At 38.7% G+C, this 23,837-nt stretch overlaps 1 protein-coding gene and 1 long non-coding RNA gene across 5 annotated transcripts in view; one reads left to right on the forward strand and one right to left on the reverse strand.

Moving 5' to 3' along the window:
- The window catches only part of EFEMP1 (EGF-like fibulin extracellular matrix protein 1), a 66,941-nt gene extending 63,370 nt beyond the window's left edge, over positions 1-3,571 (forward strand). For 3 of the 4 annotated variants that reach the window (XM_024752985.1, XM_024752986.1, XM_024752987.1), the window contains exon 12: positions 2,936-3,571. In XM_024752985.1, the coding sequence (XP_024608753.1) occupies positions 2,936-3,097 (162 nt within the window). In that variant the 3' untranslated portion in view covers positions 3,098-3,571. The remainder of the gene's footprint in view (positions 1-2,935) is intronic. The other variant, XM_024752988.1, reaches the window with a different exon arrangement.
- LOC112404858 (uncharacterized) overlaps positions 1-23,837 on the reverse strand; it is a 189,668-nt gene that overhangs the window by 31,153 nt on the left and 134,678 nt on the right. Inside the window, exon 3 of the long non-coding RNA XR_003004230.1 lies at positions 17,089-17,201. This is a non-coding gene — a long non-coding RNA (uncharacterized LOC112404858). The remainder of the gene's footprint in view (positions 1-17,088; positions 17,202-23,837) is intronic.

The raw sequence follows: 23,837 nt of genomic DNA on the forward strand, positions 1-23,837 counted from the left end.
GAATAAAAAGCAGACAAGTTGATCTGGAACTCCAGGTGCTACAGGCAGAGTGACTTGAGAGGGACCTGGAGAGATGAGCAGGGCCTAGATCACACAATGCCTGACAGACCATACTAAGGGTTTCAAGTAGAGGAGTTGCTATCAGAGTCTCATGTTAAAAAAGATACCTGGCTGCACTGTAGAGCCCGGATTGGAGTGGAGCAAGAATGGAAATGGAGAGACCAGTCAGTAGCTCAAAAGATGGGGGACTAGTGTGGTAGCCAGTGAGTCCAAAAGAAGTGGACAGATTTATGAAGATATAGGAAGAAGGACATGGCTTGGTAACCCATTTGCTATGGGGAGGTGGAGGAGAAGGAAGCGTCAAGGATAACCTCCAAGTTTCTGTCTTGAGCAACAGTAAATGGTGGTACCATTTACTGAGATAAGGAAGAAGGAGCCAGTGGAGAGAGGAAGGTGAGGAGTTCAGTTTGGACATACTGAGTCCTGGTCACCATGAGACATCCAAGTAAAGATGAGTAGAGAATTGGATACGTGGACTTGGAATTCATAATATAGACTTTTAAGTCACTGGCAGATATGTGATAATTGAAGCCATGGCTATGGATGAGATCACTCAGGCAAAGTATGTAGGAAGTAGGTGAGATCACTCAGATCTGGGCACTATTATAGTCATCCATTACCTCAGCCTACAGTTCTCTGGCCATCTCATCCCCCATGACCTTCAGCTTCATGTCGCTCTGCCACCACCCCATGGCCACATGCTGGACTTTGTTATCATGCAGAACAGTTCCACATCATCATCTTAGTCTCAGGTGACCCCCTCAGTGACTGATTCTCTTTCCTCTTTTTCATGTCCTCACTCCCACTCTATCTGCTCTTCACCCTCACAGTGATGCTAATTCTCTGACCCCTCACCCACCATTTTCTTCCACTCCATCAACTTCTTGGTGGACCCTTGAACTACTCTGTCACCAACACCTCAATTCCCTGTCCAACAACTCTAGATCAATTACGTAATCCAAATCTATTTTCACACCCAGCTTGTCAGCACAGATTGGTAATACTACAAATCTCCAACTTCAGATGTGTCCTCAACAATCCTATTACTTTCTTTTATTTCTTCTCTTCAGCCACTGATCGCAAATGTCCCCATATTCTTTAAGTTCTTATACCCTTCATTTTCAGTAGGTGACCTCATCTCCTACTCTTCTGAAACCACTGAAACCAACAGGCATAAATTACTTGAACTTCCCATCCCATCCCTTGCAAACTTAAGTCCATGTGTTCCACTTCTAACCTTCTCCTTTAAATTTTCCAAAGAAGGTTTTACTTCTATCAATCAAGGCCAACCCACCACCTGTATTCTTCACTCCATTTCCTCTGGAACCTTGTTCTATCAAACTCTAATATACCTCCTACATATTTAACTTGTTTTCCCTCTAGATGTTGCCTCCTCTCTCTCTTCTCCCTTCCTAGCCAAGGTTCTTAAAGCACAGTCTGTAATCCAGTCTCTATTTTCTTATTTCCTAGTTATACTTCTGTCTTCTATTCCCACTACCCTACTGAAATTGCTCTGGAAAAAAGCTACCAACAGCATCCGTACTGCTATATTCAGAGGCATTTTTCAGTTCCAGTCACCCTCATCCTCCCCTGCTGTATTGAACACTGCTTGCCATTCATCTGTTTGCCACTTAATTATCTATTTCTTCTCAGCTTCCTCCAATGGCTTCTCTTCTGCCCATTCCTTAAATGTTGGCCTCTCACAGACCCAGTCTTATCACATATATGTTCTCTTCCTTGGTTTAATGTCCACCTATTGACGTGACTGCTAAATCCTAATCCACTGTTTCTATCCCTGCTCTCCTCTTGGCGTTCAGATTCACACATCTACCTGCCTGCCTGTCCAAACTCATCTCCCTGCACTCTCCAGCATCCATCACATTGTTCATCAAAGTGAAACTGCATCCAGTTCTCCAGAACATCCTTCTTTACAAAACTCCCACTTATTCTGGGTGACTGTCCTCAGGCATTCAAAGGCCTTCCCTCAATGCTTCAGGGTCCCTCTGTTTTTCTCTGTGAATGCACACCTCTGTGTATCTTCATATATACCCTGCATATCCCTGTATATCTTAGCATTTGCCATATTCTATTGAAATTAACTACTTACATGCCTCTTCACCTTCTAGAATGTAGACATATCCACAATGTTGAGAAGTGAAAGATGACAACTTTGCTTATCAGTTCAAAAAATTTTCAGATTCTCACATGAACTGCAGTCTCTATAAAGGCTAGAACTACTCAATAAAAGTGAAGAGAACCATTAACAGAGAGGGATGAGTAGAAAACAAAGAACTATCAAAAGAAAGCAGGTCCCTGTATCTGGAACTAATGACTATGTGTGTGGATAAGGGATAAGATCCAGAAGGATTAGAACCAAGAAGGGACTAAGTAATGACTTTAATCCTACCTCAAAATTCTTCACTTGGGCTTCCCTGGTGGCACAGTGGTTAAGAATCCACCTGCCAATGCAGGGGACATGGGTTGGAGCCCCGGTCCCGGAAGATCCCGCATGCTGTGGAGCAACTAAGCCTGTGCACCACAACTACTGAGTCTGCACTCTAGAGGCCGTGAGCCACAACTACTGAGCCTGCGTGCCACAACTACTGAAGCCCACGCACCTAGAGCCCATGCTCCACAACAAGCCACTGCAATGAGAAGCCTGCACATGGCAACAAAAGAGTAGCCCCCACTTGCCACAACTAGAGAAAGCCCACACGCAGCAATGAAGACCCAACACAGCCAAAAATAAACAAATAAATAAATAAAATTTAAAAAGTTCTTCCCCTAATTCTTATAGGAAGTGTATTCACAAATAATAGAAACTGCAATACAAGAAAAATTATTCTCTCACTCCCTCTTTTTTCTTTTATTTTAGCAAACAAGTCCTGTAAGTGCAATGCTTGTGCTGGTGAAGTCGCTATCAGGACCAAGAGAATATATAGTGGACCTGGAGATGCTGACAGTCAACAGTATGGGAACCTTCCGCACCAGCTCAGTGTTAAGATTGACAATAATAGTGGGACCATTTTCATTTTAGTCTTTTAAAAGAGTCCACTATAGGCATTTAAATCAGCCAAAGAATATTGTTATCTTAAAGCACTATTTTATTTATAGACATATCTAGTACATCTACATCTATATACTGTACACTCACCAATAATTCAAACAATTACACCATGGTATAAAGTGGGCATTTAATCTGTAAAGATTCAAAGTTTGTCTTTATTACTGTATGTAAATTAGACATTAATCCACTAAACTGGTCTTCTTCAAGAGAGCTAAGCATACTCTTTCCGGTGAAACTTGGATTCTTTTCTGTAAAAGTGGGACCAAGCAATGATTGTCTTCTGTGGTGCTTAAGGAAACTTACTATAGCTCCACTGATAGTCTCATAAGGAGGCAGCCATCATAACATTGAACAGCATGCAAGTTCAAGAATGAGTTTTTTAACTGCTTGTAAGAAAATGGAAAAAGTCAATAAAGATATATTTCTTTAGAAAATGAGGATCTATCACACTTGTGTTGGTTTTTATTTTCATGATCAGTCTAAATGTAGTTGTTTATTACATAGTAGTAAATCATTATCACATAGTATAGTGGTTTCTATAAGATATTTTAAATTTTGTCAGAAATTTTTGTTATGAATATAAAAAAGCACAGTAATCAAAATTCCCCAAATGAATAAGATATCCCCTAGAAAATCATTATATTGAGAAATCTATGGGGAGGAGATGAGAAACAAATTCTTTCTAAACCACTTTGGAGTTAACCTGAAGAAGCAAACTCGGTGTACTAGTCAGTTTGAGTTGCTATAACAAAATATTATAGACTGGGTGGCTTATAAACAACAGAAATTTATTTCTCACAGTCTGGAGGGTGAAAATCCAAGATCAGGTTGCCAGCATGGTCAGGTTCTGGTGAAAACTCTCTTCTAGGTTGCAGACTCATATCCTCACATGGCAGAAAGAGAGCAAGAGAACTAATCCCATTCATGAGGGCTCCACCCTCATGACCTAAGTACTTCCCCAAGGCCTCAGGTTCTAATACTATCACATTGGGAGTTAGGACTTCAACATATGAATTTTGGGAGAACACAAACATTCAGTCCGTAACACTCAATAAATGTAATAACATTCCTGAATTCAGGACTTCCACAAGATGTGTAGCAAAATGAAGAAAAGTTATTTTTCTGAAAAAGTTTTGATTTCTGAATAAAATTAAAACTCTAAAACTTCACTAATGTATAACTAAAATTTCTCATCTTTATATTTGTTGCTCACAGAGTAAAGAAATGGTGATGGTTGTTATTCTTGGCATCCAGATTGACAATGAACTAAGTCAAATTACCCTCCCTCCTAACTCTATGAAAACATTTTATACCTTCTTGTTTGTTTAAAATGTAACTGCTTCACTTTGATGTATTATATTTTTAAATAAAAATAAGTATTCTTTTAGAGGTTTTTTTCTGTGTAGCTAATAACAGCCAATATAATTTTTGTGTCCAGGAAAAAATTATTTGTAGCTGCCAGAGCAAAAACAACTATTTGCTTCTTTAAAAAGAAACAATCTAAAGTTGAGGAAACAAAAGACTGTTAAAATCATTCCACAAAAATATATGCAGTCAATTTTTCTCTTACATCCAATTTCAAAGCACATATGAATAACCAGATAACCTTGCCACAGAAACAAATGTTCCTCAAAGAGTTGACAAAATGTGCAGTAATTGTCAAAAAGAAAGTTCACCAAGAGACCAAGGAACAAAACACAAATTTCTTATGTGAATAGGGCACGGGATGGGCTTTTAAAGGATACAGGGGCATTGGAACAGTGATGAGAGAACAGGTGTAACCAGGAGTCAGACAAGGAAGCAGAGTAAACAACCAGCCACAACACAGCAGGACTGTCGCGTATGTTGTCACCCTGTCCACATGATTACTTATAGTCCACGTAAATTCAGGTTTGATCTAAACTTTTCCATTCTTAATCAATATACTGATTTTCCTACATATAGACACAGTTTTCAAGTCAGAGCTGGGAAAGATAAGAGTAAAAAAAAAAATGCCTAAGACCTTACAACAGATTTTTTACTCTTAAGCAAGAAGGCAGTCTTATCTGTACCTCCACAGAGGATTGTAGGAGAAACAGGAATCTCTATGAAATATTTATGCATAAGTCCTGACCCTCCACCCCCACCTCTAAACATATATATAATTATAGAAGTATATATAATCTATATATTAAGAAACATAGATTACATATACTTCTATAATATATTCTATAAATAATTTATATATTATAATTTATATAATTTAAATATAATCTATGATAAAATAATAATATATTATATATATATATTTGGACCTACAGAAGCCATTAACTGCAAAAAAGATGGTTTCCCTTTCATCCCAAAGCTTAGTCCTATTCACAAATCATAAAGACATGAAAAGGGTTGATAAACTAGTGTCACTGATGCAATCCCTTTTCTTTTTTTTAATTGTAAAATACACATAAAATTGACCATTTTAGGGCTGCCCTGGTGGAGCGGTGGTTGAGAGTCTGCCTGCCGATGTAGGGGACACGGGTTCGTGCCCTGGTCCGGGAGGATCCCACATGCCGCAGAGCGGCTGGTCTCGTGAGCCATGGCCGCTGAGCCTGCGCGTCCGGAGCCTGTGCTCCGCAATGGGAGAGGCCACAACAGTGAGAGGCCCGCGTACCAGAAAAAAAAAAAAAAAAAAATTGACCATTTTAAAGTGAAAAATTCAGATTGCAATGTTATGCAAATATCACTACTATCTAGTTCCATAACATTTTTGTCACTCAAAAATAAATCCCATACCCACTAGCAGTCACTCCTCATTCCCCCCTCCCACAAGTTCTGGTGTTACCACTAATCTACTTTCTGTCTTTATGAATTTGCCTGTTCTAGACGCTTCATACAACTAGAATCATACAGTAAGTGGCCTTTTGTTTCTGGCTTCTTTCACTTAATATAATGTCTGCAAAGTTCAGCCATGTTGTAGCATGTACCAGACTTCATTCCTTTTTATGACTGAATAATATTCCATTGTATAAATATACCACATTTGTTTGTCCATTCATCAGTGGATAGACTATAGTTGATAGGTTGTTTCCACCTGTAATTTCGTTTTATCTGACTATTCATCTACTAATTCCTAGACTATTCATAGATTAGGAATATAATCCTAGTCTATTAGACATTATTAGACTATTATTAGACTATTAGACTGTTACATGTCTATCCTAGACATATAGATTCCTAGACTATTCATCTACTAATTTTACAGCCTAAATCACCCAGTTTTAATTTCTTTTTTAACTAAAATGAACAGCAAGTGAAAAATCATTTTTCATTCACAGAAGCAAAGTCCTGGAAAGAACTTTGAAAAGCTAACACATGAGTTCCTTTACAGGTACAACTGTCCTCAGTAAACATAAAAATCTCATGCGCTCTTTAAATGTAATTTGAAATTCAAAATAAAGTAAATATCATCACTGAAAACAAACCAAAGCAGTAAGACAAAGCTGTGCTTTGTTTTCAAACTACACATGACTCCTTCCTCCCCTCCTCCATGAGAATCACTGATGTAAACCAGCTCCCATAGATGAGAATTATGAAAATAATTCATCATCAGAATCATAATTATTCAGCAGCAAACTTCATTGAGCAACTTCTATGGTAATTTCTTCCAACATCTAACAGCCTGATGAAGCATAGAAGAACCAGGGTTCTAGTCTCAGTTCTAACCTTAACTAGCTGTGAGACTTAGCTTTTTGGGACCTTGGTTTCTTTATCCATAATACTGGGATATTGAAACAAGGTGTTTTTCCAGCTTTAAAAACTGTACCTATTCCCTATGCCAGAGCTGCACTGAGAGAAAAGGTGACTCTATTTGCCAAACTTTTTAAAGCATTTGAGTATTTTTGTATGTAGTGGCTGTTGGGAAACACTGGGCATTGGTGAAAAAGAAAACTATAGCTCCTACCCCAAAACAGGTCTTCAAAATGAGGGTTCGCTATTGGGGACAAGGACATGAGAAATAACACAACTTAGCTATAAATTATTTGAATTACAATTCAAAATAAATATTTTTAGTATTCACTGTTAAATCGTGCATGTTTTACTCCTTTCCACTGATTCTAACTGAAGTATTATTTCTCATGTTAAACTGAAAGTCATTTTACATTGTTTCACTAGCAAAAAAAAGTCCAGCCATGGGTTCCCCCACTTCCAAACATGCTTCCAGGAAATTCACATGTTCCTACTAAGTAAGCCTCAATAATGAGGACTGAACTAGTCATTTCCATCACTTCACCATTCCAGTGCCCATACCTGGATTCTCAAACTTCATGCTCTCTGACTGGACAGTGTTGTTTTCTGATAGCAGTTAGGAAAGACCTCTTGGTTTTTAAGACTTCTCAGAAAGGAGAACACCTTCACTTCAGCTGCCAAATTTCCCTCATAAATAGCTGCGCTTTTTTTGACAGCTTGCAATCTCCATCCCCTCTAAACTTAAAATCAACCATTACATACGCTTCCTTTTAATAATAATAGGATTCTAAACTTAGATGCCACCTGGTCAAACCATGTTATTAAGACTTGCTCAAGGTCACAGTTTGTTGAGCAAGATCCCTGTGCCTTGAATGAAGGTCTTATGACTTAGATTAGGGCTCTTTTCATTGGCCATGCTCCAAATTTCAGCAACAACAAGGAATCCCCTTCCTTCCAAGGCTTCTTCCTGCAATGCCCACCCCAAATTGTGGACCAGCTTTGCTCGTTGCCATGACTAGTTGTCACCACTGCTGTTAACTGCAGTCGGATTGAAAAAGCACAGATACCAACTTGATTCTGATTTACTCTGTTAAGCTTTAGCTCATTTGTTCTTTTTAAAAACTCCAGAGAGGTGGAAATAATTGTGTTACACAAAATACTCCTGAACTCTAGAAACTGAAATTCAAGGACCAATCATGTAGACCTTACTATACTTGAGAGGATAGCAATTTCTAAAAGAAAAAAAAAGGCCTATTCCTAAAGATAAAAACAGAGATCTCTCTATGGGGGAGCTTTGAGAGCAACAGTAAAGATGGAATGGGGCTAGCATTATCCTTGTTCAAAAGTTAGACCAAAAGGCTTAAAGAGTCCTTCCTTCCATAAGATCAGTGAAAGGAAAGGGGTTAATGAAAGCTTACTGCCATTCTTGACATTGGTTAATATGCATTAGGTGATTACTGAAGGAGCAAACAATGAACATCATTACCTCATCTCCTGAAGGATTCTTGCTTTAGAGGCTTGAAATAAGATAAGAGATACCACATTTTATTAACAACTCAGCCCTCAATGGGGCTTTTGTTTCTTTCAAAAAGTTTAAGTTAAAATGACCTCCCCCTGCAAATTAGGGTTTTTTTATTGTGATTAAAAATATATAAATATTGGAGGGTGGAAATCACCTACAAACCAATCCCCATTTTTATCTAAAAAATTGTATTCATCTCTACCACTCTGCCTCTGCAAGGAAGGTGTTTTAGTGAATCTAAATGATGGAAATAGAAACATTGTTCAATACCCTACGACCACCTGAACACAACCCAATGGGATTATTATTTGGGGGGAAGCTTCACAAATACAAGTTTATTGTTGAACCTTGTTTCCACAATGCAAGCAGTTGCTTATGTTTTGAATAGCCATATATGCTTCTAACTTTCTAACTCTTCTTTTAAAATATAGAACAGCTGCTGGTCTGCTCATATGTTATGCATAAGAAGCCCACAAGGGACAAAGCCTTCTATTAATATGTCGAATTATTTTTAACACATTTATATTTCTATCCTGAATCATCATCTCAGAAAGATGGCAAGTTTCCATCTTCCCAGCTGGGGGGAGCACCTGCAAAATACAAGCACAAACTGTGACACATCTGGTACCAAAAAACCAATCTTGTTTCATCTGGCCAGCAGACTAAAATATCAAGATCGTTGAACAGAAACAAGGCAAAAAGTTAACTGCCATTTATATGTAGTCAACACAGATGTCTAGTTAAGCTGTTTATATTGTAAGCGCATGTGTATGTTAACGGAGCACAGACCCCTTTAATAAGCCAGAGTTGGAATATAAACGCAAGAGAATTTTAAAGACCTGAATGCAATAATTCAGTTCTTTTTTTATCTTCCCATAGAAACTAAATTAGTTTCATCCAAATCTCAGCACTCTTTTTAAACAGATGCATATAACACGAATAATTTTGTTGCATAGCTCCAAATTGTTTATTTATTTCCTTTAAAACTGTATTCTATCTTTTTGTATCTTAATATTTAGACTGTTTCTTTAAGTGGTAAATTACTTGCACATGACTTAAACCAGGTGTCCTGGTTTCTGTTGCCTCAAAAGAAGACCCTGTTACAGAACTTAGTCTTGGTAGTTTGACAGGTTAACTTAGGAAGCACAGGTGAGAAACTAGGGAAAGTGAGTCAGGGAAGGGAGAGATGCCAATCAATGAGTGAGTTAATGAGTGGGTCACTTCTGTGGGCAAACTAGCACTTAGTATCTTTGGGGTTCCTCTGAGAAATAGTGTGGAACTCACCTCAAAAGCATCCCACCAGAACCCGCCTAGACTGGGCTGTTTATCTGCAACTCCCATCCCTGTGGTGAGGGTCACCTCCTAGGCCACTAATGCCACACCCACTTATAACTACCTGCAGGTGGGTGAGCTTCCTGGCACTGGAGAAAGCCCTCAGGCAGAGGAGAAGAGAAACAGAGGCTTGATAGGGGAGCTCGTCAGTGAGCTAGAAACTCCTACTGCAACCCCCAGTAAGCTTCTGTTGCTGAGGGGATGTCTGGTGGGCAGCAATATCCACACTGCTTGGAGTCTGACAACAGAAGCACATGTAACTGGCCTGATGGCTTCATACCTGATGAGTCTTTCCTTAACCTTTTTCTGTTGGCTCTCTACCTTTTTTTCCCCCTCTCTTCCTTTCTGTAGAGAAAACTCTAGTCTTCTCCTCTGTGTATCACTCACTTAGCAAATCAGGCACCAAACATGTCCATTCGATGCAAAGACACACAAGACATTACATAAAGTGGTATTGTATACTTAACACCATGAGCCTATCTAATTCCAGAGCACATCACAAGTCCAACTACAGAGTATTATATAAAATTGGTTGCCCTTCAAAGATGAATTTTCAAGGAACCTAGTGAAGCTAAAACTTCAAGGCCCTTGCCTTGCACCAGTCCTTTCCAAGGCCCTGAAGGGATCCTACAATGTGTTCACAGTGTCATATTATTTTTGTAAAATTTGAAAAAGTAATACATTTTAGCTGGATGGGTTAGTATTGATCTTTCCTCTTAGGTTCCACCCTTCACACTTCTCCTCATGTTAGGTAGCACTGGGACGGTCACAAGGATTTTTGGGAATCCAGCCCAGGAAATTGAGTTAGGAGGGTACATTTAACTTGGCCTTAGTGGAATATACCTATATAGTTCACAGTCACTTCTATGTATGTTTAATTCCAGTTCCTGTCTGGTGTAGGAATAGCTTCTAAAAATATTCCTACCACCTTCTGTGTTGATTTTACCTGACAGCATGCACAGAGTCTCACGGCCAGGGGTCCTATCACAATTTAATGTGTCCTACAGTATCCAGCACCAGAGTAGGTAGTAGAAGAAAAACAAGTCTTGAAATATGCAGAGCCAGAAGCTAATCTATGGAATATTCTCCCAATCACCAGAGGTGTAAAATGAAAAGCAGAGGATTTGGTTTTTATTCAATGCCTTTTCAAGAATATATTTAATTATGTAGCATAGGCAATTATAAATGCACCATACCATGAAAATATTTTTCATGTATTTCTATAAGAACTCACTAGAAATTATTCTGACAATGAGAAATGAATTATAACCCCCAAAACTCTGTTTCAGATAATACCAAAAACTGTAATTAATTGAGACGAAGAAATAAATTTCAAATAGAAGTAATGAATAGACTCTTGCGTTGATCAAATTAACGAAAAGGAATGAATCATGTGAACACACTGGGAAGGAATTTAAGTGTCCTGCTACTTTGATATGAACACTAACACCAGTAAAGAAAACATAAAATTGTAATTTTACTACCACAACAAGGGCACTGTCAACTCACTAGTTAGTGTGGCCATTTCAAAGGGTGTTTAACATTAGTCCCTGCACAAGAAAACTTAGAGTGATTTAGAGTTGTACATATCTTATGTGATAAAAACTTGATAGGGGTTTCACAAATTTGACAACAATTCTAAAAATTTGTATATCATTGCCAAAATGGCTTGTGAAACCAAGGAAACCTTTCTGTAAACTGTCAATTTAACATTTTTTCTCAACCATTCTAGAAGATAGAGTTATCTTTCTATTGTCTCTGTAAGAAAGGACTGTATAGCACAGGGAACTCTGCTCAATACTCTATAATAACCTAAATGGGAAAAGAACTTGAAAAAGAATAAATACATGTATATGTATAACTGAATCACTTTGCCATTCACCTGAAACTAACACATTGTTAATCAACTATACTCTAATATAAAATAAAAATTAATAAAAAAGAAATGATGTTACAAAATTATTGCCATAGGCAATCAAACAGCATTTTTCCAAAAAAATGTAGGGGAAAAATTATTACAAAGGAGTTCCTGGCAGCTAATTAATAAAAAATATTATTTTCCCAGACTGTGATATTTGCTGTCAGCTTTTAAAATTTGTGATTTCTTTTGCTATTCTAAATAAGAATTCACTTTTGTGTCTAATTTTGCATTTATAATTTTGTATTCTTTCCCTTAAAGTGAGCTTCTAAATATGTATAAGTTTTGCTCAAAACCTGGATACATCCCTAATTGCATGAAGTCGCCCTGTGCCTAGCATATATGCGGCTTTTGTGAAAATAGACAAGGACATTTAATCTGGGCCTTGGAATATTTGAATAGGCAGGGAAAAAAGGTATAGGAGATGACCCTTTATTTCAAACTTAACACCACAATGTACAGGCATCAATTAATCTTGTTAATAACAATTGTGTATTTAAGAGTTGCTAATTTCTGACTCAAGCTCAAAAGTTCAAAAGTATATTTCAACCTCTGGCCTCTATTAGATGTGTTCTTGTAGTGATTCAACATTCTGTTCCCCCTGTTTGTCTCTTAGCAGCAATTATCTGCCTTTATTTCCTAATCTGGTGATTAGCCATTAAACATTCACTGGGAATCCACTATGCACAGGGCACTGTGCTAAGTACTAAGGGAGCAAAGGTAAATATGACATAATCCCTGGCCTCAAAGAACTTACAATATGATTAGAAAATTAAACACAATAAATTTGGGTTCAATTTGTTTTAAGTAGTCACTATTTATTGAGCACCTATATTTATTGAGGTGCTTTCAGTCCATTATCTCATTCCTCATATTCATCCAATGAAGAAGGAATTTTTAGCTCCATTTTACTGGTGAAGAAGCAGATTCAATGACTTGCTCAGGGTCAAATATCAAGCAGGGGCAGGACCATGACTGGAAACAAGACCCATCTGTCTCTAGAGCCTTAATATGTTCTAAGGGGAGCACAGCTGAGAGCATTTAACCCTGCCTGGGAGATATCAGAGAAGGCTGGGCTGATCTTAAAGGTGGAATAGGGTTTGTCCCAGTAAAAAAAGGGTATTCCAGCAGAGGGGAATTTACACACAAAGGTAAGGAAGTAAAACACAACAAGGGACATGTCAAGAAACCTCATAAATCTTGTAGTTCCTAACTTAACAAGATCCTGACTCCTAATACTAAACAATGTGGTAACAAATCTCACTCCATCCATCAGTTTTTTCATTTCCCCAACCTTTCTTTCTTTCTTTACTTCTCTCCTTATTTTATTCTTTCCACAAGCATGGATATGAGGGCTGTTTAAACACCCTTCCTGCATTTAATGAACTTAGTTTATTGGGGGAAACAAATTAATTAAATAATCTCACAAACAAATGTAAAATTGCAATTATGACAGAAGCTACCAAAAAGGCAGGTGGTGCTCCAAGAGCCTATAATAGGAGGAAATCAAATGACCTACCATGGCATCCCTTGAAAAATGTCTCTAGAGATGAGCTCTTGAAGATGAGTAGGAGGTAACTGAATAAAAAGGGAGGGAAGGGCTTCCCTGGTGGCACAGTGGTTGAGAGTCCGCCTGCCAATGCAGGGGACATGGGTTCGTGTCCCGGTCTGGAGGGATCCCACATGCCGCGGAGCGGCTGGGCCCATGAGCCATGGCCGCTGAGCCTGCGCGTCCAGAGCCTGCGCGTCCAGAGCCTGTGCTCCGCATGGGAGAGGCCGCAACAGTGAGAGGTCCGCGTACCGCAAGAAAAAAAAAAAAAAAAAGGGAGGGAAGAGCCTTCAGAAAAGGATCTACATACACAAAGGCCCTTTGGAGGGAAGAAGTATTTTGTGGGATGGGATACAAGGGACTGGAATGCCGGTGTAGGTGAAGCTGAAAATGTAAGAGGTGGCCTGATAGGAGATAAAGCTAGACAGGGTACCACTGAAGAATTTGTCTTTATTCTTAGAGAAATTGAAAACTATTTAAATATTTTAAGCAGGTAAATAATGTCATCATATTTGCACTTTGGTAAAACACCCTTTTACCTTGAGATAGACTGGAAGGGGGTCAGAATGGATGCGGGTTAGAAGACTATGCAAGCAGCCCAGGAAAAGCTGATATGCTAACTTGGACAAAAGTATTGGTGGAGAGCATGAAGAGAAATGAACAGATTCAATATACATAGGAGACAAAGGACTTAATGACAGGTTGCATACGGATAATAAGGGAGAAGGACATGTCAGGAATGAGCCTAAGTTTCTGGTAGCCCAATAGGCAGACAATTGTTTCCAAGCAGAGATTCAGGAACCGAGTTTCTTCTATTTGGGACCTCTACTCCCTGCAACTGATGGCTTCCAAGGTCCCTGTGCTCATCTACATCAAGAGGTAGATCAATGGCGGGTTGAAAGTGAGAACATTTTATGGGGCAGGACTGGAAGTGGCTTACATCGCTCTGCTATATCCCTTTGGCCATACTTGTGAGGAAGGCTGGGAAATAGAGTCTAGCTGTGTATTCAAAAAGAAGGGCAAAGGAGTTTGGTTACTAGCTAGCAGTCTCTGCATCAATGGAGAAGCTAGAAAGTGAGTACGGTTGACCACTGAACAATGCAGGGGTTAGGGGTACCAAACCTCTGCCCACTCAAAAATCCATCCAGCCCACCTTATACTCCATATCTGAGGTTCCACATCTATTGATTCAAGCAACTGCGGATTGTGTAGTACTATTTTATTTACTACTGAAAAAATTTGCATATAAATAGACCCATGCAGTTCAAACCCATGTGGTTCAAAGGTCAACTGTATATTCTTAAGTATGGCAATGGAAGTGTTCCACTGGAGCAGAGAACAGTTTTCTAACTCCTTGATTATTTTTTAGTTTCACTTATTTTTCTCTATATCCCTTCTCTTTAACATACTTCTTGTGTTCAAGGGTAAGTAGAACACTTTACTTAGTTCCACACTTGTATGTATTCATTTTTAATGAGGGCAAATCACCTTTTCAATACCTATTTATTCATTCAATGGATATTTAAATGTCTACAGTTGTCTCAGTCTAGTTGTTTACTCCTTGTCCAAGGATGGCAGAAAGAAAACTATTCTTTTATTTAAAAAGGGTATCAGTAATGGGTTTTAAATTTATAAGAAAAATGTTTATGTACAAATATGATTATTTTAGTGTCATTTCTAATAATCAAACAAATGAAAACAGTTTAAATGTATAATAATGGGGGAATGGCTAAGTTTAAACTATGGCACATCTATACGGTGGGGCATTATGCAGTGATTAAAGTGTTAATAAAGAGATTTTTATGGAATGGGGAATATTTGTGATATAGTATTAAGTGGACAATGTAAGAGGTACTATCTCAATTACATAAATATATGTATGGAACGAAAAGGGACACCAAATATTAACTATAGTTATTTCTGGGATAGGATTAAAAGAACACTGTATTCTCCTCTCTGTACCTTCCTATATCTGCAATTTAATTTTTTTACAATTTTAAAAAATTAAAAGCAAACTCAAAAAAGCCATAGGAATCTTGGAAATATGATAGGTAATCATAGCCAAGCCATATTAAAGCTTCCTAAGCAAAAATGGACATTAAAGCTGAAGGTTCAGTCTAAAATTTGTGAGGGGGTTACAAGAATCTTCCATATGAGTGCTTGTTCAATAGTAGTAAGAGCCCACCAGTCCCATTAATTGGGGGCTTCAACATCTTGGTGACCTACATGCAGCCTATGGGATGGGTCCATCAGTGCTGACCTGGTAAGGCAAAGCCAAAAAGAAGAACTCAGACCAGAGAATCAGACTTTGGTAGATGAGGAGGCATAACAAAGCCAAACCTCCTGGTAAGAGAGAATCAGGGGGAAAAGGCCGGCCTTTGGCTACATCAGCGGTCCCCAACCTTTTTGGCACCAGGGACCAGTTTTGCCACAGGCCGGTGGGGGGCTGGGGATGGCTCAGGCAGTAGCACAAGCGATGAGGAGGGGCAGATGAAGCCACTGGCTCAGCTCATCCGCCGCTCACCTCCTGCTGTGCGGTCCCGTTCCTAACAAGCCGTGGCTCGGTACTGGTCCACAGCCTGGGGATTGTGGACCCCTGGGCTACACAACAGCAGAGCAAGAGGTCCAGATGTCAAACAAGTAGATGCAAAAGGCAAAAGCTGCAGGAGCAGTTTTTATTCATAAGTGTTTATTCAGAAGTGAGGGTCGGGAGCAAAGGATTCAGGTGCCGGGAGTTCACATTAATCTCCTAGGATGGAATTTAGCCCAGGGCCTCAGGTGAAAATCTAAGGCATGCTTACAAACATCTTAACAAACAAACATCATAGCTTAGTGTTACCAAATCTGTGTTACCCTTTTCCAAGAAAGGCATTTTTTAATGCCTAGATATTTAAATAGTAATGACAATAACATTTCCTGAGCACCTATTGTATGCCATAGACTGTGGCCTCACACCATGCTAAATGCTTTTGATGCTTTACAGATACTATCTCATTTTATGACAGGGGCATTTCTGTCCCATTTGAAAGATGAAGAGACTGAGTCTTGGAGAAGAAACTGGCCAAGTCACACAGGGAGAAAGTGGTGGAGCCAGGTCTATGACCCAAGTCAGTTTGACACCAAAGCTCATAGTCTTAACCACCTCATTACTGGTGAGTGGCTAATTTTATGTGGACATGGATATTTTCTGTGCTTCTTTTTAAAAACATGTCAGTAAACCACAAATCCTGTCTACCAGGGATGAGGCTAATAGACACCATGGGTGAGTAAATTACATTAAGGGCTTTGGTGCCTGTTAAAGGAATATTACTAATAAAAAAAAACTACTTATGAGAGTTAATTTGGAAAATAAAGAAGTCTTCTCAGCATTCCTAACATTACAACATAAGGTCTGAAGATGACTCTTCTTCATCTCTAGCTGAGGTAAATAGGGAGTAAATGGAAAGTTTATGCTAGGCATAGCTAAGGCAGCCATGAAAATTAGCCTGGATTCAGGAAGGATCTAAATGGAATAAGTAAGGCATTAAGCAATTAAGATTTCTAATTGAAAACACAACATACAGCCCTTATGTGATTCTTTGGATCACTGAAGCGTACCCTCTTTAGACCAAACATCTGAATGATACTGTTAAATATAAAATATAAGTATAAAAAAACCTTTATAGTGCAGTAAACATTTCTGTGGACTGAAGCATAAAATCGATTGGGCAAAGTTGAACAATGAATAAAAGAGTAAATACTCCTTCGTTTGCTTCTTAGAGATTTATGTAGAGCTGTTGAATATCAGTTGCAACTTAATAACACGCTTAGGTTTTTTTTTTTTTAATTTATCAAGATTTGACATGTTTTCGTCTGTTGAGTGAAAGCTCATGCAATTAGCTGTGCAGAAAGCTACAAACACACCCAGGCCACTTTACCTTAGCAGATGTAACTGCAAATCATCCACTGAATACTCTCCAGCACTGGTCAAATCTAGTAGACCATTCCAAAAGTAACCATGGGGCTTTCAGTACATATCATTTACTTCCTCCTGTTCAAAAAAAAAAAAAAAAGGTTAATCCATTCAGCAGCAATTCTCATCCTTTTCTCAAGAGATGTTTTAAATATTCTGTGATTAAATTATGCAAAGAAAATAGAAAATAAGTGATATTGCGAATGTCATTAAATGGCAGTGGGGAAGTCTCATAGCAGCCCATGATCACCTTGGAGCGGGGTAAAAATCAAACATCTGCTCAAAAACACCAAAGAAATTTTGGTTTTGTTTGGTTTTATTTTTTTTACTGGTCTGAGGGCATATCTGAAGATTCCATTTTCAAGTCACTGCACTGATATCAAGATACACTTTACATTCTATGAGTGTGCTTAAAGGAGGGCAGAGTAAGTTTTGATGTCAAATAAATCGAACTAGAGGATAAATAAAAAACAAGAAATGAAAAATTATGAAACACAAAGCTATTTAGCTCTGCCAGATGCTTCTGTAGCAAAGAAGGAATCCCAGCAAGTCAAATGCATGCCCTGTTATCTTCCCAATAGCTTCAGTAACGAGCTATTTGGTGTGGAAGCAAGCTTGGGCCCTAGCTCTTGACAGTTTTATAGCCCTTGGTCAAAGTTTTCAACAGCACTTGGGCAGGCGTGACTAGGCAGCTAGATTATACATACTGACTTTCCACTTGCAGATACACAATATTTACTTTACAGGGTGAGCCAGTAAACCTGCTGACCAATTAGGCCACAGATCTTTCATGCCTCATGAAAGCTAAGCAAAGACTGAATATAAAAATCTCAGAAATGCATGCAAACTGGACTTTCCTTTAATGTGTCTTCATATAATCTCCACAAAAAAGAATGTCAATGACCAACAGTCTTCAGAGCCACTTCAGTGTAAAAAACAGAGTGTCTTTCAAGCGAAGAGTTCTAGTTCATTGGATTTATGGAGACCCACATTCATATGGGAGATAGGATCAAACTTCAGAAAACAAGGCAATTTTATAAGAAATCTCCTGAACTCCTCTAACCCCTCTGTTATTTGGCCTGTTATTCAAGTCTCTCCACAAAAAATTTTCCAACTTTTTAAGCCAATATCTCCTTCAATGAATTCTCTCTTCTAGCCAAATTGATCTTCTCACGGTCCCCTGGACATGTGATGTGTATTCCTACCTCGCTGCTCCATCTCAAACCATCAACCCCTACTTAGAATGTCATTATCTCCTCCCTATCTCTCCTTGCCCAGCCACCTATAGGCCACTTCTCCTTGAGTGGCTGCCTTACTGCAAATTCAACACATCTACTACAAGACTATATTCTTCTTAAATTTCCATCACTAGCACCATCATTCTTACATCTCAGCCAGGCTCAAAACCTTGAACAGAGTTTTGAGTCTCCTTCTTCTTCCATACATCCTATATTTAATCAGTCACCAGGGCCTGTGGATTCTAGCATTGTTATATCTCTTGCAAATAACCACCTGCCTTTTCCATTTCCACTGCCAACACCCTTGCTCAGGCCTTTATTTCCTCACCTGGATCATTTAAAAAGTTTCCCACTGTCCTCTCTGTCTCCAATTTCTCCACCTTTAATCCAATCTAGACACCTCAGCCAGATTAATCTTCCTAAGTACAGCTCCGAGTCACATGACTTCTCTGTGTAAATACCTTCAATGGAATCCCATGGCCTAGTAAAGTTTAATTTAGGAGTTGGCCCCAAGAGCATTTCCCAATAAACTTTCTGCACTGAAATCTTTATCTCAGAATTTGTGTTCAGGGAACCCAACCTAAGACACCCAAACACCTTTCACATCTTTCACTCCTGTCCTCCATATAGCCTACATTCCAGTCAGACTGGGGGAATCTGCCATCCTTAAAGACACTCCATGTGTTATCACTAACTCATTCATCCACAAAGTATCTACTGAATATCTGAAATGTTCCAGGCTCTATAAGAGGTATTGACCAACCTAAAGGGATATAGACAAGTAAACAGGCCATTAGAATACAGTATGAACAGTGATTTCCCAGCTGAGTCCAGAGGCAGAGCAAGGGAGAAGAGCGTGCTAGCTGGGAACTGTGTGCACAAAGTCCTGGAGATGGGAAAACTCACCTCAGGAGTCTGTAAACTGCAAGAGCACTTCAAAATGGCTGACGCTCAGGGAGCCTGAGTGGTGGTGGCAAGAGATGAGGCAAGAAAAGCCAGCAGGGCCAGAACAAGAAACGCAAGCAGCCTTACTTAAGGATGTAGACACTTTGCCTTAGGGCAAAGGGGAGCTATTAGGAGGCTTTAAGGTAAGAAAAAGCATGATGGCATTTGTACTTTAGAAAGACTCCTCTGCCTGCAATGTAGAGAAAAAATTAGCTGGAGGAAAGCTTGAAGGCAGACGGCTACTATAGTCATCCAAGCAAAAGATGATGGAAAGCTGACCCAAGGAGGTAACAATGGAGACAGAGAGACCTGGACAGATTCAGGAGATATTAAGAAACTATAATATAAAGGGCATGATGATTTATCATATGGAGGGTGCTGGGAAGGGAGGAGTCAAAGATTAAACAATGTTTCCAACTTGAATAACTAGATGTACATTATTCATTGAGATAGGCAACACTGAGGAAGATGCATAACTGGGGAGAAAGATAAGGAGTTCAGTTTTGGTCATGCTGGACTCAAGGTATTTAAGTAAGAGTTGGATATGCGGGTGTCAACAGAAGAGAGGTATAATAGGTTTGACCTTCAAGAGAGCAGCCTGGCTAGAGGCACAGGTGAGGCATCATCAGCATACATATGGTCATAGAAACCTGGGGGTGAGGTTGAAAAGAGCTGTCAGAAAAGCAGGGAGAAACCCAGTGGAGTGTGGTGTCATGAAGCCAAGAGAATGCTTCAAGATAAAGCAAAGGGTCAACAGTGTCAAATATTGCTCAGGCCAAATAAAATAAGGACCAAAAAGATTGTCCACTGATTATAAACACATCTGTGGTTTTGCTCAAACTATTCCACAACCAGAAACCATAGAAACATTTCCCATCTTTCTTTCAAGGATCGTCTCAAATTGCCTCACATTTGCATGGTGATTTATTGAACATCGTCACATGTTACCTCATTTACTGACTAAGATTTCGAGGGTTAAAACCATCTCTTATGTATCTTGGCATCTCTCTCAGCTCATTAAAATGTGGATGCTGTAGGTTCAGAAAAGGAGCCAAATTTGCAGGGAAAGCTCCATGAAAGAAGAGAATCCATGGATGGGAAGAGCTGGTCCACAGACCAGAACTATTGTTTGTCCCTGTCAGCAAGATGGCACAACTAAGACAAGTCTGTGTCCTCGTGAGAAGAGTCATGAAGAATTGCCCTTGACTGTTTAAAAAAGGAACACCAGACAGTCAGTCTTTATCCTTATATGCAAACTTATTGAATGAAATGATGGTGACAAGGCCATCCTGCCTTTTCACCAAGACATTAACCTCATGGACCAGTTTAGAATTAGATCTGGAGCAAAATGCCCACATCCCCCACACACTGACTGACCACACTCACTCCAAAAGAGAGGCCATGAGCAGCCACTGATATGGACGCATTCATCTTCTGACTGTTCTTTTTTCTGGAGGGCAAACATCTGAAAAGGAAAACCTATTTGAATAGGTGTAACTGCCAACTTCACTTACCCCTTCATAGTTAATGAGCCTATTTTGTTTTATGGGTGCTTCAAAAGAGCTGACAGAGAGGAGAGACAGCTCTGAATGGAAAACAGCTTGCTGAGCCCTCATTGTGAGGTGATGGCTTGCCTTGTCATGCCCCTCAGACCTATATTTCAATGATTCCCCTTTCAAACACTGATCGAAACCCAAAGGAAAAGAGAATTCTCACTCTCCTCCAAAGTGTCAACATGTTAGAATATTTCAAGGCAGCTTGAGGAAGATTCAGCCACCAGCACAGTAACAGTTAAAGCAGTAATGATGTGGTACATTTTTTAAGACACTCAGCCCAGACCTCCAAAACTTGCTGCTCAGCAAGTTGCCCTCCCCCATCCCTGCCTACACAACATTCTTCTTAAGTTCTCAAGAGGCCCTGGCATTTAGAACATTGGCAAGTATTTACTCAATGCCCAGAAGAGTACCTTCAAAATGGTGGGTGCTTGATAGTGGTGACATTCAACAAATAGTCCTTTAAGCATTAGCTTTTTATAAATGGAGTGAAGATAAAAGTTAAAGATAAAAATTCCTAGCAGCTTCTGTCTGCAATATGTTGCCTAAAGAAAGTTCAGTTCAGTAAGACGTTAATAATATAATAAGCCTATTAATATTAAGTACCACAGGAGTTCAGGAGTTCCCCTCTTTTCAAGTCATTTTGTCATTCAGCATTGCCTCCATATTAATATTGCACATAATATTGCAAACTTCACTTCCGGATGACTTTACCCCTTATACTGTGGTTTCCACTGACAACCCTGAGTGGGTTAAAAACAGATGATCCATTTTACACCGGTCCATTCTACAGGTGTCCAAGCATGCATGGCATCATTAAAGTGGGACCAGCTATGTAAGGAGAGCATTTCAAACAGGAGAAATAGTACTATAAATCAGAAGCTTAAGAAGGAAAGTAGGGATTTAATCCAATGCCAGCATTTTACATGACTAAAAAATTTTTAAACAAGCTGAGACATGAGAGAAAGTGCTTTACCAAGGTCACATAGTTACAAGTATCTTCTCAGAATTAGTTTTATTCTCTTGTGTCCCCACTGTTTTAACAACTGTAATATTAGATTCCTATCACAATATACTAGTATGAACATTTTATAATCTTAATAACCACACAGAGCACACAGCTGATTAGTAGGCCTTCAGGAGTAGCATAGATAGAAAGATTAAGAACAATTTAGGTAGGAAAGAATTTGCTCCAAACACCAACTACATATTAAGTTGAGAAGAAGGCTATGTGTAAATAGGCCAGAAATTTTTCACCTGTAGCTAGTAAAATAATAATAATAATAATACAACAACAACAAGAGGTAGAATATTTTAGATGTATCAACACATCTAATCCTGACAACCATCCTATGAAGTAGAACTATTATCCCCATTTTAGAAGTGAGGAAACCAGGGCCCAAAGAGGTTAAGTAATTTTCCCAGTTGTTCACAGGTTCTATAGCTAATAAATGAGAAAGTAAGGAGTTAGACCTAAACTGTCAGGCTCCAGAGGCTGCCCTCTTAACCACCATGCTGTACTGACTAGGCATAATATACACAACCATAAACAACATGCATGAGAGTAATTTGATTAAAAAAAGCTTTCCTGGTGGCGCAGTGGTTGAGAGTCCGCCTGCCAATGCAGGGGACACGGGTTCGTTCCCCGGTCCGGGAAGATCCCACATGCCGCGGAGCGGCTGGGCCCGTGAGCCATGGCCGCTGAGCCTGCGCGTCCGGAGCCTGTGCTCCGCAACGCGAGAGGCCACAACAGTGAGAGGCCCACGTACCACACACACACAAAAAAGTTTTCCACATATAAAATTAATATTTTTCTTCTTTTATATTAGGTCTTGGAAGTGTTGATCTAAAACAGAATAATTCAATGTCTCACAATTTTCAAGCTGTCCTTTCCACTGAATGTGTTGCATTTCATTTCACTAGCTAATTTTTATAACTAGTATAAGACTGCGTCTACTTTAAGAGCTACAGGAATGCACTTATTTTAATATTTTTCAAGAACTTAGACTTTTTTCTCTAGAAGATTGCTTTTTCTAAACTAAAGATTTAGCACCTCTACCTTTTGGTCGTCATTCATAGCTTGTTCCAGTTCTCATAATTTATTAGTGGAAATTATGCTTGGTTTTTGGAATAACACATTGCAGATTGTAAATGGGGTTACTTTCCACTAAGTGTAAATAAAAGATTCCAATAGTTACTACATATTTTACCAGTGAGAAATTAACTGTAACTTCAAGTGAGCCCTTTTTGAAACAGAATCTGAATTTTTTTTTTAATGGTCAAAATAGGAGATGGCTTCTCTGTCAAATACTTATCTCATACTTTTAAGCTGATCAGAATTCTCCAAAGTGTCAAATTATAAATCACTGTCAAAAATAACAAATTAAATTAATTATCAACTTACAAAATAATTTGAGTAATTATAATTCAATAGAATTTGTTAGGTGACTATAATGTGACTAGTCAGTAGCAGTAACAAGTATCCATATTATTTACAGGTAGAAATAAAAGGGTTATTTACTGATTAAATGTGAACAATCAACTTCTTTTTAGCTCTTCTTCTCCAAGTAGCATATGGACCCCAACAGTTAATTTTTCACTCATTTTCCAAATAAGATGAAGTAAAAGTCTGACTTGAAGAAAAAAATCAAAAACTAAGCATACCAAGCATGGTATCTTACTTTAGTAAGGTACCTATGATGCACAGGATGCTCATAAGATATACCTAAAAATTCAAAAACAGGTCTAAAATCATTTTATACCACGAGTTTGACTACATTTTTATGGAGAAAGACAGACTGAAGTAAATTTCACTAATTCATTATAATTCTTTAACCAAGTTTCTATGTACATTTATAGTATTTCTAATTTTTCTATTTTACTTTTACTTTCTATACTATTTTCATTGTGATCAATTCTTTAGGGGGTGAATTTTGCAATGAAGCTTTTATCATTTATGAGGTTTTTATCTATATCAA

Source organism: Neophocaena asiaeorientalis, unplaced genomic scaffold, assembly GCF_003031525.2.
Source record: "Neophocaena asiaeorientalis asiaeorientalis breed wild unplaced genomic scaffold, Neophocaena_asiaeorientalis_V1.1 scaffold100, whole genome shotgun sequence".
NCBI lineage: Eukaryota > Metazoa > Chordata > Mammalia > Artiodactyla > Phocoenidae > Neophocaena > Neophocaena asiaeorientalis.